The sequence below is a fragment of the Taeniopygia guttata genome, chromosome 2 (genome assembly GCF_048771995.1).
Source record: "Taeniopygia guttata chromosome 2, bTaeGut7.mat, whole genome shotgun sequence".
Classification (NCBI taxonomy): Eukaryota; Metazoa; Chordata; class Aves; order Passeriformes; family Estrildidae; genus Taeniopygia; species Taeniopygia guttata.
In genome coordinates, this window is record NC_133026.1 from 20008909 (window position 1) to 20025269 (window position 16361).

General features: G+C 37.7%; 1 protein-coding gene across 11 annotated transcripts in view; it reads right to left on the reverse strand.

The window, feature by feature from the left end:
• Window positions 1-16361, reverse strand: part of CACNB2 (calcium voltage-gated channel auxiliary subunit beta 2) — a 244665-nt gene that overhangs the window by 7724 nt on the left and 220580 nt on the right. For all 11 annotated transcript variants that reach the window (XM_030264566.4, XM_030264561.4, XM_030264567.4 and 8 more), the window contains 3 exons: window positions 6909-7060; window positions 6048-6143; window positions 4629-4814 (listed from right to left, as the gene is read on the reverse strand). In XM_030264566.4, coding sequence (XP_030120426.1) covers window positions 4629-4814; window positions 6048-6143; window positions 6909-7060 — 434 coding nt within the window. The remainder of the gene's footprint in view (window positions 1-4628; window positions 4815-6047; window positions 6144-6908; window positions 7061-16361) is intronic.

Here is a 16361-nt window from a genome sequence, read left to right on the forward strand (position 1 = left end):
AGTAAGGTCATAAGGTACACATTGAAAAGTTTCCCCAATATCAAATTCAACTAGAAAGTACCATGAAACCAATAAAATTTCAAGTACAAAAACAATCCACTTTGAATCTAAACTAGGAAAGAAACCATTAGTATTCCACTTTTACTGAAAACTCAGTATTATAATACAAACAATTCTTTTTACTCTCATCAGAATTTAGGGTGGCACTTGGGTTATTCTGTGGCACTTTCTCATTTCTTGTGATGTTTCAGACTACTCCAGTTAGCAGTAATTGTCACCACCCTCCAAAGAAAAAGAGAGCATGGAGAAACAGGACAAACTGCAGAAAAATTGAGAGGAAATATCATGCCAGGATAGGGCATATATAATTTGAGAGTTTACAGATGCATGTCTGGAAACAGCTGCTATGGGAAAGTGATTTTAGAGGGCTGGGGAGGTGGATTCCAGCAAAGAACCAAAGTACAAATCCTTGGCTCTTATAGAGTAAGTTTTTTTTTAAGGAAAAAAAATGCAATTGAATCAGGTATGAATAAAGTTTGTATTATGATACTAATAGTATCACTGACCTTCTGTTTTCTCAGCAATAATTTGATTTCTTCTTGGTTATGAAAAATTAAACATTGACCTCATAATTTTAAGAGCTCGAGAATACAGCCCATTGCCAAGAAAAGCAGGAGGAGAGTGATATTATCACATACAAAATTTCCTAACACACCACTGCTATTAAAGGACCGAAATAAAAATTACCAGGCAATAAACCTACTCTTCACTCGCATTAATGCTTTGAAATCACTGCAAAATGAACAAGTGGCATTATTTACCTCATTTGGGGATTTTATTACATTAACCTGCTATTATTGCCAAACCGCAGCTATGGACTTTTCAGGCTTAATTGCAAAAATTTTAATAGCAATATTGAAAATGAATTATGCTTCTCAAATCAGATGAAGAATGTCAAGACAAAATAATCTCTGCTGCCACAAAATTAATGTAGATTTTACCAGAGTTATACAGGCATTTGTTTGTGAGACTGTTCTCAATACCAAAGTTAGTCTTAAGTTTGACCTTCTATGTTCAGAATTGTCTAAAAATAAGGATTGCCCCCAGAACAGTTCATGGACATATCTTCTTTCTCTCTTTCTGTTTTGTGGAAAAGAACTAGGGGAAGGAGGAAATTTTGTCCTTCAGCCGCAGATCCCGGCAGGTGGGTTTCCTAGCAACCCAAAAAGTAAAATTACAGGAATTGGAAAGCAAAATAATCTGTATTTAATCGGAAACTTAAAAGAAGAATCATATTTCAATTCAGCAATTTGGTAAATTTGATGAATCTTAGATTTCCAAGACAACATTTTATAATGTGAACATCTGAGAGACAAAATGGGTTTCTACTTTGAAACAAACTGCATAGATAAGAACAAGGTAACAGGAATAGCAGTCGAGTTTCTTATTTGTTCTTGCTTTTGTGATTCTCAAGATGATTCTGATTTTCCGGAAAGGAATATAATTGTAAACATGAATAGATCTGATCAAGGTGAAAGGGAATGACTCAACAGAGGTGAATTGTAAATTAAATTAAGAGAAAAGCAGAAGAGTCCAAAGGAGAAACATGCCTGCTTTGCATGTGTAAACACAACTTTCATCAGTTCATCACCACGACTGGTTTTAAGGCACATAAACGTAGTGTACATGTGAAAACCTATAGTTCTCATGTGGTCAAATACAAGTACCTATACATAATCATGACTAATAGAATCAGTCACTGCTGTGGTTTGAGAACAAATGCAAAATTTGAACCTGCATTGGAAACACTGCTGCTCTTACAAGCTCAGATGCATCTTCTGTGCTATAATGAGCATATGTGAAGAAACATGATGAATAAATTTAGAACCAATACCTGCAATTTCAGAATAGTGTTAGGGCTGTTGGGATTTATGGGCAAATTCGTTGACACAAACTTCCATTAAATATTACAGCGACATTGAGCAGGTAAATGTCTGAGTCTAGATTAGAGTCTGCTTTCTTGGTTCATAACCTAATTCGGGCTCTGATTTGGAATAGATTCTTCAGGAATTTTATGGCCCAATGTCATAATAGCCCATTTTTTTTGTTTAAAATTTTTTAAAAATTGAGATAATCCTATTTCAGTACTCAGTTTGTTCTTTCAAAGAAGTAGGGGTTCTTGAAAAGAAGTTTTTCAGTGTTGAAAGAGGACAGAGAAGCCTTTGTCCACTGAGTGGTTTTGCCTTGCTCCTTATATCCAGTCGTCCCTGATCACTTGCACCATATGTGTGTGAGGTTGCTCCAGTCCTTTTGGAGTTAGCCAACTATTTCCACACAAGTTTGTTCCGAAGCTCTCCCTCAGACAGACACAAGGTCTTTGCCTAGGTCTTTGCCTATTTAATTTCAAACTGTCCCAGGACGCCCCACACCTTCAGGCACCTCATGCCATGCAATGCACACAGGCAGCTTCGTGCTGTAAAAATGCTATTCTGGCAGCTGGCAACACGAATAGCTCCTTACAATGTACACTGGGGACTTAAAAACCACAAACCCAAAATATGTTTCATGGCAAAGGGGCACTACATTGGCCCCAGGGAAGGATGACTCTAATGGTCGGCAGTGCAGACATAGTTCCCCAAGACCAAACAACTGGTGGCTTTTCCCTGTAGAGCAGTCCAGAAAAACAGCAAAGGCATAAACTTTAAATTCTCTAAATACAGAGTCTTAAAACTGTTGAAAGAATGGGTTCAGCCACCATCATTAAAAAATAGACCCACTCTGTGTCAAGGCAATGACAAGCTCAGGTTTGAGATGTCAGCTGAAGATGTATCGTAGGAAAATTAAACCAAAGGAACAGAAAAGTTTTATGCTCCATAAGGGAGCCCTGCTGATTCACACTTCTGCATTAGTAGACCTACAAACAAACTTTGAAACTGCAAATACACCCACATTTTTAGTCCTTAAAATAAAAATCTGTTAGTTTGTAAGGAGACAGCACAGCATTCAGAAAAGTGTTATTAAAACTCTGCATAGTTCCTCCAGAGAATGTGGTTAATACAATGAGTATGTGAGCTATAATCCACACTCAAAAAGAATAAAAAAACTTGAGCAAAATAATTTAGACGTTTACAAAGCAAAGAAAGTTTATCTAGCAAGACTGCACACAACAACACTGAATTTCATACTCAGAAATTCTTCCAGCTCACAATTTTTTCAAGGTGTTTCAGCTCTGAGGACAGAAAAAAAGGCAGAAATGAGCTATAGCTTACAATCTCTTTTCTTGCAACTGTGCCTGAAAGCAAGAGAAGGAGATGCCCTTCAAGATGGCTAAAAAAATTTTTCTTATACAGAATAAACTTGTCAAGTCTGTGGTTTTCTAATGAGAAATAAATTATTTGACACAAAAACTTGTTTTGCAAAACCATAAAAAAAGAGCACAACTATTTGCATTTTAACTTGGGTGCAGATATATATTTTCCTTTGATTTTCTAAAAGGAGGTGTTTTTTTATCCAAAGTTATGAATTCTAACTTGCGTATGTATGTAATTTATGGGCATATATTGAGTTTAGGTAGAAATTTAGATGTAGTAAGCCTTTATTTGATCTAGGACAGATCTGTTTTGTCCTCCTCTGTGTACTTCTCAGCCTTAAGGAGTCACTCACTACTTATAATACAGAGGTGAAGTAGTTTAAACACTTCATTTCATATCATGTAACACACCTCCAAAGGAAAGCATTGCCTTATGCTGAATACCTCAATAAAAATTTTACAAACCAAAAGTCAAAGGAGAAGAGGTACATCAATGCAGAGGCAGGAATAAAGCCTGCTTTTGCCAGCTCACTGGAGTGTCCTCTCTGTTCAGAACACAGAGCCTCTCTCAAGGTTTTTCTGCACAACGTGCAGTGCAGCGGGACTTGGATTTGACATAAGAGTTTGGCTTGAAGGAAGTCTGTACTTTTCACAGCAATGGCCAATGAATAAAAGAACAAAGGAAACACTGGAAGGGCCACTTTGACCTTGAGTCTTTACTAATATAATCACTAATCCTCAACCTCTATAACTCTACAGCCTGTGGGAAGACTGGAACAGATTTCCCTCAAACATTTGTGGATCTGCCCTGTACATAACCCAGTTTGTCATGCAGGGCCTCTGGGGCCAGGATTTGCCTATTAGCCATAGTGTGTCCATCAGTCAGGAAGGTACCAGAGGCTGTGCACAGTCTCAGTCTTGCTTTATTTCTCTCATTGGATTACACATGGCCAGCTATAAAAATGCTTGTGGCTGGTACACATATTACTGGCACAGCAGTGTCCTGGGCACAATAAAACCTGAAGTATTCCATTTCACATCAACATATGTTTTAAGTCAGGCCAGCTTAGTCCTTGGAATCAAAACCAGCCCCCTAGTCAATACACAAACACATTCTACTATGGCTACAATAGCAATAACAGTGACATGCTTGCATTTGCCTTTTGTACTGAAAATGGGTAAATGTCTGCTGAAAAAGCTCTCAATCTATCAACAACTGGAAAACATACGCAGCATATTCTAGAATCAGCCTAACTCTGTGCTTTGGAAGGAGAAGAAGCTGACAGAAGAAAAATAAGAGATGGCATAAAAACTGTACCTGTAAATTAATATTTGGACCCGGGCTAATAGGAAGAGTGGCTGTTGCAAGTGTGCGAGTGAGAAGCTGGTTAGGAGGATTGCTGCTAGGTGGATGTGTGGCCTTCCAGTAGGCTTCCAGATAGTCAGCAAGGTGCTCACAAGCATCTTCAAGCTGGTTCTCATCAAGAATTACATCGAACATTTCCTGATAAAGAAAAGGTTTTAGTGAGAATAATGACCAGGTAAAGGGAGATCAGCTAGAGGCATTGATCATGCTTTCCATTAATCAAAAATGAACCACATTTTTAGTACTTGTATTAAGATATTTTACCTTGTTTGTTTGTTTTTCTGAATGCAGTTGATACAAAAGATGATAATCATAACTAGCATTAATACTACACTTGGACTTCCACATAGTAATGCACAAACAGTCAAAGAAGACAGGAAGAAGTAGCTTGAACAAATCTTCAATACACAGAAAGAAGGGATAAATATTGAACAATTAACTATTGAAAAAATGGGATATCAAGAAAGGGATTCAGTCCCCTTGTAGAGTAACTAAGAGAAAACTAAGGTAAACTAAGATCAATGACTAACAACCATAAGAATACAGATCATTCAGTTTCCAAGTGTCATACAAATATTAGGTAAGAGATTAGTCACACAGTCTAATTTTAGTCTCCTAAAGTTAGGAGGTGAGTTTTATCCATTTCCTCCCTGGTCAGAAGGCAGCTTTGAGGAATTATGCAGGCCTCCAACATTCTTCAGTGACTTCCTGGGCACCTGAGCATTGGTTAACTGAGATGCTTGAATTTAAATGATGAAGACATTCCCTTCACTCAGCTCTGTAACTATGGCAAATTATATCTGGAACTGAACTGGTTCTTTACCCATACACTTGGCAGCTGAGTACGCAGGCAGCAATGCATGCCAGACTTAAAACACAGTTGGGGTGTCATCACCTCCACTTTATAGGTGGAAATTGAGAGAATTTGCTTCACTGCACATCTGAAGAAGAACTGCAGAGCTGTCAGCTATGCAGTAGCACTCAGCTCTTTGGCAAAACCCTGACCAAGAACATTATTACTGGTGGGCCATGCTGACAGATGCCCCAGAGGAGCTCTAAACTACCAGAGATAAAGGACAGCCACTAAGAGGGTTCATTTTTCAACCAATAATTCCCTAAAACTTAGCAAGTGAAGCAAATGTTCAGTTTACTGAAGCACCGACTGTACCAGCACACATCCTAATAACTGATTGTGACTAGGACTCTTTTTCCCCTGCACCCTAAAGCAGAGCCCCAAGACCTCAGGAGGTGTTCTGCAAAAAGCAATAGTTAAATGTGGCCAGAAGAGGGCAAACATTCCCGAAAATTATGTAATTAACTTGAAAAGAAAGGCACCTTTCAGAGACAAGACATAAATTAACAGTAACTCACGGGTGGACACTGTGCCAGTTTATCAGCTGCTACCATCTGAACATTAAGGTGTTTGGCTTGAGATTTCCCTCGAGATTTTATCAACCTCTGTAAAACCTGTTAAAAATAAGACGTTAAAAAAAGTGAGCAGACTCAGATTTAATATACATATATAACCACTTAAAATGTTTACATTTGAAATTGCTCACATGAGCAGAGCAAATTCTTCATTTGATGACTTCAAGAGCATTTTCCATGTTCCTTCATCCAGGATGTGCTAATTTTCATTTACATCCAAATATCTCCTTTCCTTTACAAAGCACTAAAAAGTTCCACTCCTGTCTTTTTTCTGCTGCTTCTGGTTTTGTTTTATCATAAGTTGAATTTTTAAAATTGATTTCCTGAGTGCTCTTTTCACAAATTCTTTTTTCTTTTTCAAATGCCTCTCCACAAGGTATGTGCATTTTTTTACACACAGTGAAAGTGTATATTACCAGATGTTAAAGTTTTGCAATCAGTCTGATACTCTTTCACTGAAAATCATTCTTTCATTTCCATATTAGTTTGATTTAACAAATCATGAGCACTACTTATGTAATTGATACTGAAAGTGGAATTACAATGTAAATACTCATTAGAGCTACAGCATCTTTTCTAAAATGGGTTTTGGTTAACACTAGAGGTCAAATACTTTTTTGATTATTAACGGTTCACTATCCAAAGGGAAGCAATAACTATATATAGCTCTGAACCTAAATGAGGACATGTGAATATCTGCATAAGGTCTCCGTCTCCCCCCGCCCCTGCCAAAAAAAAAAAAACAAGCAAAAAAACAACAACTCAAAAAAACAGAAAGCACATGAAGGTATCTAAAATATTTACCTTAGGAGAAGAAATCTTTACGTATACTATAATGGGAGCCAGAGAGGTTTTGCTCAGTTGAGCTGGGTGATTAATGGTATCAGCATCAAGCACTACCAACTGCAGTGTCCTGGCCAATTCAAAAATCCTTTCAATTTCACTTTGAACTTCAGCTGCAAAGTAGAAAATTAGAGAAAATATTAAGAGATGATTAGCTTTAAGAAATGTGACAATATAGCAGACTGGTGTGTTGCTCCTTCTCTGGTTGCAGGAATTGTTATCCCTGCACATCCCTGGCACAGCAGGGTAATGAATTCAGCATTAATGAGGGTGTTTCATCCCCGCTTTGCTGCCCTTGCAGGCACTGCTTGCCTCTCTGCCTGACCAACTCCTGCTATTCCAGGATGCAGAGATACTGGTAAAACCATCTTACATGACCCCAGACCATGTACGTAAGAAAAAGGGGCACGAATGCTTGCTGCATCAAACAGTAACCTGAATATGCCACGAGTCTGCTACATGTAAATAGTGTCAGCTCAGACTTCACCCTTACCCAGTAACCAGCTTGCTCAAGCTGGAGTGCCTGAGATAGGCATTAGGAAGTACTGATTACTGTATTAGTAGAAATTACTGTTTTCCCATTTACTTCAACTTATCAAAGATCTGGAAAACAGGTTTTGTTCTACTGGTCTCAGTATGGTACCATGTTAAGAATTTGGCTATTATGTGTAAAACACATTTATAAGAGAAAATAACTGAATAATCCAAATCATGCTATGGGATTCTCCTAACAATACCAGGAGCTGTGGAAAGCTGATTTTCCCAGAGGAAAAGAATCTTTTCTTCTGGTAGTCATGCTCCCAGCTCCTCGGGCCCTGTCTGATTGGCAGTACTTTCCAGGACAAGCCTCTCCAAGACAGATGGGCTGCATCTGCTTTCACAAGTGGTGTAGAAACTGTCTTCATTCACCAATGAAACAAAACTACATCTTTAAAATGAAACTACATCTTTAAAACAAAACTTTCATCTTTAAAATGAAATCACATTTTCCTGCTCAAATCTTGACATTGGCTGATTTCACAGAGGAATTAGAGAAGCTGGGTGATTTATGAAAGTCTATAAAGGAAGTCACTGGGCCAGACAAGATTAATTTATATAGGTTTCCCTTTAAAGGTTGTGCATGCTTCATGAAGCAAAACTGGATTAGATATCTGCCCATTCAAACAAAATATTAGAAGACAACCAACAGAGACTTAAAGGTCAAGAAGAGGTACCAAAAATTTAATAGTGAGTTTCTTGAAATTACATTATTGACCTCTTAGCTATTATGCTGGCAAAAGCTTAACTTTTGCTTGAAAACACAACTTATCTGATGTGTCTAGAGAGAGAGTTTTCTACATCAAATGGTCTCTTTCAAGAGATATGATGAGATTGATTTTTTCTATCTTAGAATAGCAACTGAATAAATCAGATACTATAGGTTTTTAGAGGTTGCAAAATTTCTAAGAGAGAGCAAGGCATCCCAGCTAGTACTTTGGTTCCAAATCAATAGGTGATTGCTATGGTCATTTTATAAACAAAATAACATCTACATGGTCATCAGAAAATCTATATATGATATCCTTTATTGGAGGAGGTGGACATTGGTTTGGATTAATTAGAGATTACTTCCAACTGTTTGTGATTATCTGCAGTTTTGGGTGAGCACATACAATCAGTCTTTTACAGCAGTGAACACTGTGAGATGTGCACGGTGTGGTATGGAAAACATCGATGCATGCTTTGCTGCTGGTCAAGAAAACCACTCTGGTCCCGCTGCAGTCTGAATTAGGACCACATTTTTTAAGACAGAAGTTCTGATGGTTCTTGACACATTCACAGTTATATTTTCCAAAACTTTGTTGCATAGAGATACTGCTGAAATTACTGAATACCACTGTCTCAGAGTTTTAGTAGAAGATAGTCAATAATCTACCTCTAATTTAAGTTCAAATGACAACTAGAATAAACGTATCAGAGATAATTTGTCACACTGTTCTGATGATGAGTTTAGATGCTTTCCTGCAATTTCAAACGAGACTCAACACTTCCGTCAGTATACCAATATTAGTTAATGTATTAAGACCATTTCAGATTGCTAAAAAACTCTTGTTCAAGACAATTTATAACCAGCAAAATCTGACTGCCATTTTATTGTAATTTTGTCTGGAAGCAGTATTTTCTACACTGCTTGCAGCACTTTGCCAGTAGAGAATACATCTCTGTGCACTAGATTTCCTGCTATACTTTCTGAAACGCCCTCTGCCAGGGCAGAGTTTACCTCAGGGTATGTTCTATTGTGAAGTACACCCACAGCAGTAACTGCAGGTAACTATGGTCCTATGAACCAATAGTTTCCACTTGAGTCTGAAGATGGAGAGAGATCTTTTTTGCCAATTAAAATGTATTTCAGTACCTATTTTTCTTAACTTGAGTATAGGAGAAAAGTTCAAGGAACTCCACTGCATGACTGGTGAATGAATACATGTGCCTCTACCTCTTCAGTCAGGAATGGATGGGAAAATGCCACAGGGATAACTGAAGAGGTCCTGATCTCCTGTTCCTTAGAGTACTTCTTCAGCTTCTGGAAAAACTTTCACATTGCTTGAAATCTTGTTTGAATTCCAACTTTACAAGATTGTTGCAATTACATAATATTAGCTTCTCTTTTTAGATGACAAAGGCTTTATCCACTACTACTGCTTTGGTTTTCATTTTTCTTTAGCAATATCTCAAAAACCAAATTCTCTACCTGTAAAAATTCCTCCACAACAAGATATTCAACATGAATTATCTCTCAAACTTTTGCCCAAAGTAAGCAAATAACTCAAAAAGTCATGTGGGGATAATAAAACAAATGTCACTGGTAGTTAAAATAGGGAGCTGAGAACAGTGACAGTAGGGTTTCTTCAAAGCAGCACAGTAATAGCTTTGCAATGTTTCCACCTCCATGAATACCATCTATTTATAATAATGTCCCTTCTTATGTACTGGAGAGGCATAAGAGTGAAGTTATATCACTAAACTCCAATAAATTCTATTTGCCAATTATAATAAAAGGCATAAAAATAATTACAATTACTGTGATGATCATAATGAAATGCTGACAGCCCAGCTACAACATTTAAACCCAGAAATCAACTACCAAATTTTAAAGTGACCCTTACAATCTATTTAATATGGTCTCCTCGGTAACCAGAAAGTGAACATATTTTAAAAGACAGGAGCACTCAACTATTTATTCCATACAATAAGGAGTCAGCTCTAAGAAACAGTAAGTACACATCTCCCAGAGAATTTTAAATATAGCACATTTAAACTTACTTCCAAATATTAATTATCAATATCACTACTGTGCCTTGAATAGAAATTCTGTGCAATGAGAGGACAAGTAAATCACTTATCCCATTATGGGTGCAGATAATTATTCTTTACACCAATTGGACTTCACAAGTGATTTCCAAGAAAAAAATCTTTCCCAGTTCACTACAATAATCTCACCTAAAATACAGGCAAAGATACAACAACACTTTAACTCTGTCAATTCACTACTAACATGATGAACTGTGGTGGAACTTAGGGCCACTTATGTAATGCTATGGGACAGGAACAATCTCAGTGATACACAGCTGGAGAAACACAACCCTCCTGCAAACCTGGGCTCATCCATGGCAGCCAGGAGACACCAGGACACAGCTTGACAGAGCTTGACAGCAATTTGTTTCAGCAAGTCCCTGATGAAATAGCAGTTCCATGAGAGGGATGAGATGCACAGTGGACATGCATCTGGCCTGCAAAGGCCCAAGTGAAGCACAAACTGCTGCTTAGAGGCAGTAAAGAAATTTTGATCTTCACAAGGAGCAGTGAAATTCACATACTCTCAACTGAGCACAGGAGGACTTTTATAGCCTATTAAATTGGACCTTGTCTCCTGTCTGTGGAGACAAGGTGGCTCTGTTTGTTCATTGAAACAGATAGGTGAATTATGATTTCAACTGCAACAGGCACAGAGACAAAACATATTTTTTTAAACAGGGCTTCTGATATTACAGACATATGGAATGAAAGAACACAACTCTTAATCTATGCAATACAAAACGATTAGCAACATCTTACCAACATCTTTGAAATAATTATATGAATTAATGAGAACAGCTATCAGTAGGCATCATTTTTATGCTAATAATTTTATACAAACATAATTACTTAAAAATAATTAACAACTAAACTCCATGACTATAATTAATGAGAAGTTTAAGGCAACATCAGGATTTCCCTAATAAAGGAGAAAGAAAAAAAATGTAGTTTTTATCCCAGTGCCTCAAAACCACCAAGAAGGTCTTGTACCAAAAAAACCACAAAAAAACCCAAACGTGCTAGAAATGAGTAAAGGTCATATCTGAAATCCAATAAAACTTAAAAAGAAAAAAAAAAAAAAAAGGAAGTGATAATTATTGACCTGTGCCTGCACCAACCTCTAATGAGAACAAAAACATGAGCTTGACTGACAGAATTAAAATTTTAAATTTTCATTTGTGAGCATGTGTGTGCATACACATGCTTCATATTGAGTGAAAAATCACCAGTGTCTCTATGGGGTGCTGCTGTAAGCAGAATGCAGGGCACAGCAGGCTATCCCGGGCTGCTCCAGGGATCTGTGGTCCCTGGAAACAAAGCAACAAGGCCAAGACACTACCAGGGTGATCCAATAAGCTACAAGGGATTTGAGCACAGCAGAGGAAGCTAAGAAGAAACTCCACTCCATACGTGTTTGGCCTCTTTCTTTTCACCCTTCTCTTTCCACCCCTGGAGCAGCAATGCTGCTCTGGGCAGGCAGGGAGCCAGCAGGGGCTTGGGCTGGGCAGTCTCCAGTGCTTCCCCAGGCAGGAAGGTTCAGTCCCCCAGTCTCTAGGCAGGATTGCATGACCCACCTCTCACCATGGGGTGTTCCAGTGCTGGGGAGCAGAATGCTTTGGGCCTCTGCTCCTGCATATCCAGCTAAGAAGCAAAAAAAAAAACTCTTGAAAAACATAAGCAAGAGGGAATAAATGTTTTAGTTTAGCCCTCAGGCAACTGGTCAAAAGATGCCTAGATTGCAGGTGTTTTAATCAAATGTCTAACCTAAATGTAGTTTTGCGAATATACTTAGATTTCCCTGGCCTCCACCAAATAGCTTAGCCACAAGCTTGTTACGTAAAAAGGGGAGGGTGGGAGTGGGAGGATGACAATATTTTCCAGGAAAAGTGGCTGCATGTGTTACTCATGCCTAACAGATGGGGCTCTTGCAAGGGATAAGGCAGAAAGGAGAGAAGCATGTCTTGTCTGCTGCTCTGCCTGGAGCTCCTGTCTGGGCTCTGCTGAAGGGGAGCTGTGGGGTGAGGTGCTGCAGGAACGCAGGGTTTTCCTCCTCCTGCCTGCTGAGGCTGAGTTTAGGCAGAATTCAGATGGCTTTTAATGTACACACATGTCCAAGTGGTATCGACAGAAACGATGTCATGTTTGTAAACCTCAACAAAACCAAGATCTATTTATAATGCACTAACAGCTCCTGAAATGCAGCACTTTAATTATGTGAAAATATAAAACAGATAGTGTCATTTAAAAATACTAAATGGCACATAAAGATGTCTACTTCCTGCCTCATTTCTCTGGGCTAGCAAAACAATAGCATTCATGGAATGATGCTTCTCATGCCAAGTTTAAACTGGAAGTAAATTTTAATGGCCTATAAATGGAAAAGACTGAAAGCAGCAGATTGCAGCAGTAACACAAGTGGCTGAGCACTGCACAAGGGTGGACTGAAATGACTGTGCCATGAAGAACCACAGCAGCTTCAGGAGGTGCCATGCATCAGCACAGCACTGCTCCTACCATCAGGCTCCCTCACACTCTCTAAAGGAGTAATTGCAATAGGAAAACTGAGCAAAGAAGCAGTCTAATATTTATTTTGTCAAGGGAATCAAGCGTCTCTGTATAGTTCAAAATGGATATCATCATGTCAGGCTGGCAATAACTTGGGTATCTGTGCATTATGCCTCCTTACTCAGTGCAGTGCTATAGTTTTTACAAATCTAGTCTGTACATAGGCACCAAGTAAGCATTCCCTTGCTCTGTTGGTTTTTATCAGAACAAACATAAATAAAAATGTTCAGCCTTTCTCACAGACAGGATGTGGAACTACTCCATCCCTGGCTATTCAACCCCTCCTGCTGATGGTGTGCCACTCACCAAACATTTGCGCATTCACTGAGTGGGAGAGATACTGACTCTGCAGCCTGATGCGCAGAGTGGGAGGCGAAACACATGGATTCCAGTTCCTTCTCCAGGGAAAGTTTAATTTATTATGCAAAGTGCGTAATACTTAGCAGGACCAACCAACAGCCATCCTAAAGGTGATCATAGCCCTGTCATGGTGATGGGAATGATGAGTCCATGCCTCTCTTAGCAGGGAACAGAACTGAACTCAGACTTGAGTTCTGGTTGAATAATGCAAACTTTTAGTCTTGGCTAAAATGGGGACACAGACACCAACTTTAATCAGTTCCACCAGCCAGGAGAAAGAAAAAAACCTGCATCAATTTAACCTACAGTATAGCTTTAAGGGATGCAAACTGTACTCTTAAACAAACATCTAACTAGCTAAAAATATTTTATTCACCTATCCAAGTATCCTGTCTATTACACAGATCTCTATAACCTTAGAAATTATTCTAACCCATTGCTACACTACTTTGTTTCAAGCACATGTTTTGTTTCAATGTAATTATCAATCACACATATTTCTGCATAGTATAATGAGAAAATATAAGAAAAAGTTGCTAAGAGTTATTTCTAATTTACAGAAATCAATAATTTTTTTCCCCATATACCCTTTAAAAACACTCAGGAAATTTCATTCAAATGCTTTGCCTATACTGTATCAAAACCTTATTTGCAAATTAGAATATTGGAAAGTTAGTAACAAACTTCTAATACGCAACTACCTAAAGAATTCATAAGGGAAAGTCTGACCTTAGATGTCAAGAAAAGATTGTCCCAGCAGGATAAAAGAGTATTTTGGGACATGTCAGATTGATAAATTATAACAGGTTCACTAAAGTCATGCTACTCTTTCCCCATTTGTGGGCAAAAAAGAAGGATAGCTACATCCTCATGAAAACCCAAAAGCTCTTAGCTGTTATTTTACTGCATCTGATTCAAGGCAGGTTCAGGTTTACCAGGTTAACATATTTAACACTGAGAGTGAGAGTTATGGGCATTTGTTATCTTGATATATAGTTATGGTCACAGCTATCTTGAATATAAAATTATAAAGGAACAATAAGGATTTTCCATTACACATTGAACATCTCCTTTATTTTCTTTGAACTATATTAGATCTCTGAGTGTTTGGGAAGGAAATGCACTCTTGGTTAGGTCCAAAGTTTGCATTCCTTTTCCTTGGCCTCTGTAAGTAATGAAGGATTTTTATGAGGCCTAGCTAGCACTCTTTTAAATGTATCTTTGATTTATAGTTGAGGAAGCCTTTAATGGAAACTTATCCTATAGCACAATTGTCATTAAATTACCAGACATGTAGACTACATAGTAATATCATATATATATAGTATAAAATAAACAGTATGTAAGTTTGTATATATATATATATCTATATATACACATTTGTATCTATTAAATAAATAAATTGTTACCATAGTTTAGAGCATTCAATTGCCTTCTCACACAAATATCAAGGAAAAAAACCCCACAGGGCTGAAATTCGCACAGCTAATCCACAACTATCTCTTCAAGCATTTATATTTCATTTTCAGAAGACAAAACTTTATGGTATCAACCTAATGATGTGAATGGAAGCTCTATACACTCTTTAGAGAAAGCCTTCCAAAGGTAGGTGCTCAATTGCACATGCAAACAGGCATGTAATGCCTGACAGGTTACTGCATATGCACATGGAAAGCAGATAAACACTCCCAGGCATGTGATGGCAATCAATTTACCATAAAGACAATGACACATTTTACAAACACGGTCACACGTCTCTGTTAGAACACGCAGATTAGCTGCACACATCTCAGAAATACACAATAATACCTAATCTGTAGTGTTTACTTGTCAATGTCAACTTTATTTTTAGAATTACTTGAAAATAAATAAGGAAAACCAGCAAGGTTTTCTAAAAGAAAGACTTAGCAACACAGTACAGGTTTGGCTTTTGTCTGTGAGCCAGATGCGAGAAACACACGGTGGTTCTGTCAGGTACAATAAAGCACTGAACACAAAACAGCAGGAAAAGTAATTTGCAAGCTTGTATACATACCTAAAACATCTGGAAAGGGAGAGCATTAATGAAGCAAAGAATGGAAAAAGCCAACACAATCAGGTTTTGTACAAAGCATACAGCATGAGGCAAGGTTATAACAAATGTAACATACACAGAAAAAGGTTTGGGCTCTTTTGACAAAGAAATGCAGCAGAAGCACAAAGCTGGTTCAGTTTCTGCAAATGGCTTGCATTCATATAAAGAATTAACTAAGCCAATTGGGGCTGATTTTCAGATGAATAAGATTTAACTATATACTGTACATTCTTGGAGAAAAAATCTGTTCAAAATTGCAGATTTCTTCTAGGCTTTTAAAGAAATTTGCCCTTTCCTTCAATTTAGTTCTAACATCTCGTGTGTTAAAACATGTAGCAGTATTGACAAGCAAACATTTCCCTTTACGTCAAAACAAGCTTAATTAGAGTGTCCAGTTTCAAACTGGGACAGATAGGAACAAGACTGTACTATCTACCCAAATCTTTATGAGCCAGATACTATTTTAAAAAAGTTCTCGAGAACATTAATTTTATACTAAATATTCAGTGGCAGCATTGGTTTCCAATAAGTCAAATCCCAAGCCTATTTTTAACTGATTCCATTACAAAAGCAAACTGTCAGTCGATAGGTGTGTAGCATTATAAGCTGATTGAGACTCCCTTATAATCCTGTAAATCCAGTTCTTTGTGGCTATTCCTATTTCTGATTATCACATTGTTGGTGTATGTCTCATTGAAATTAATTCTGGTTTGTCTATTAAATCATTCCAAAGAATGGTGCTCACTTCACTGTTTTCTGTGCTATGTACAACAATGCAGACCTGTATTGGGTGATAAGGTAAGAGTTCTCAGAAAGAGGTACATTTATTTCCAAGAGAAAAGTATTTGATATTAATATATCAAGCACAGAACCTTTTTACTACCTTAAGTAATTGATGAAACACTTATTAAAATAATAGAAACCAACAAAGTATTTTCAGAAGTCTAAGAAATAGCCTTCTCTGCTGCAGTTACAACTGCTGCTCCCAAACGTGATCATAAGTGAAGGGTAGATCAGTGGCCTGGCTGCATGAGGTACCACTACACAAAGTTAGATGAGTAAAAAATCTGGAAGGAAGG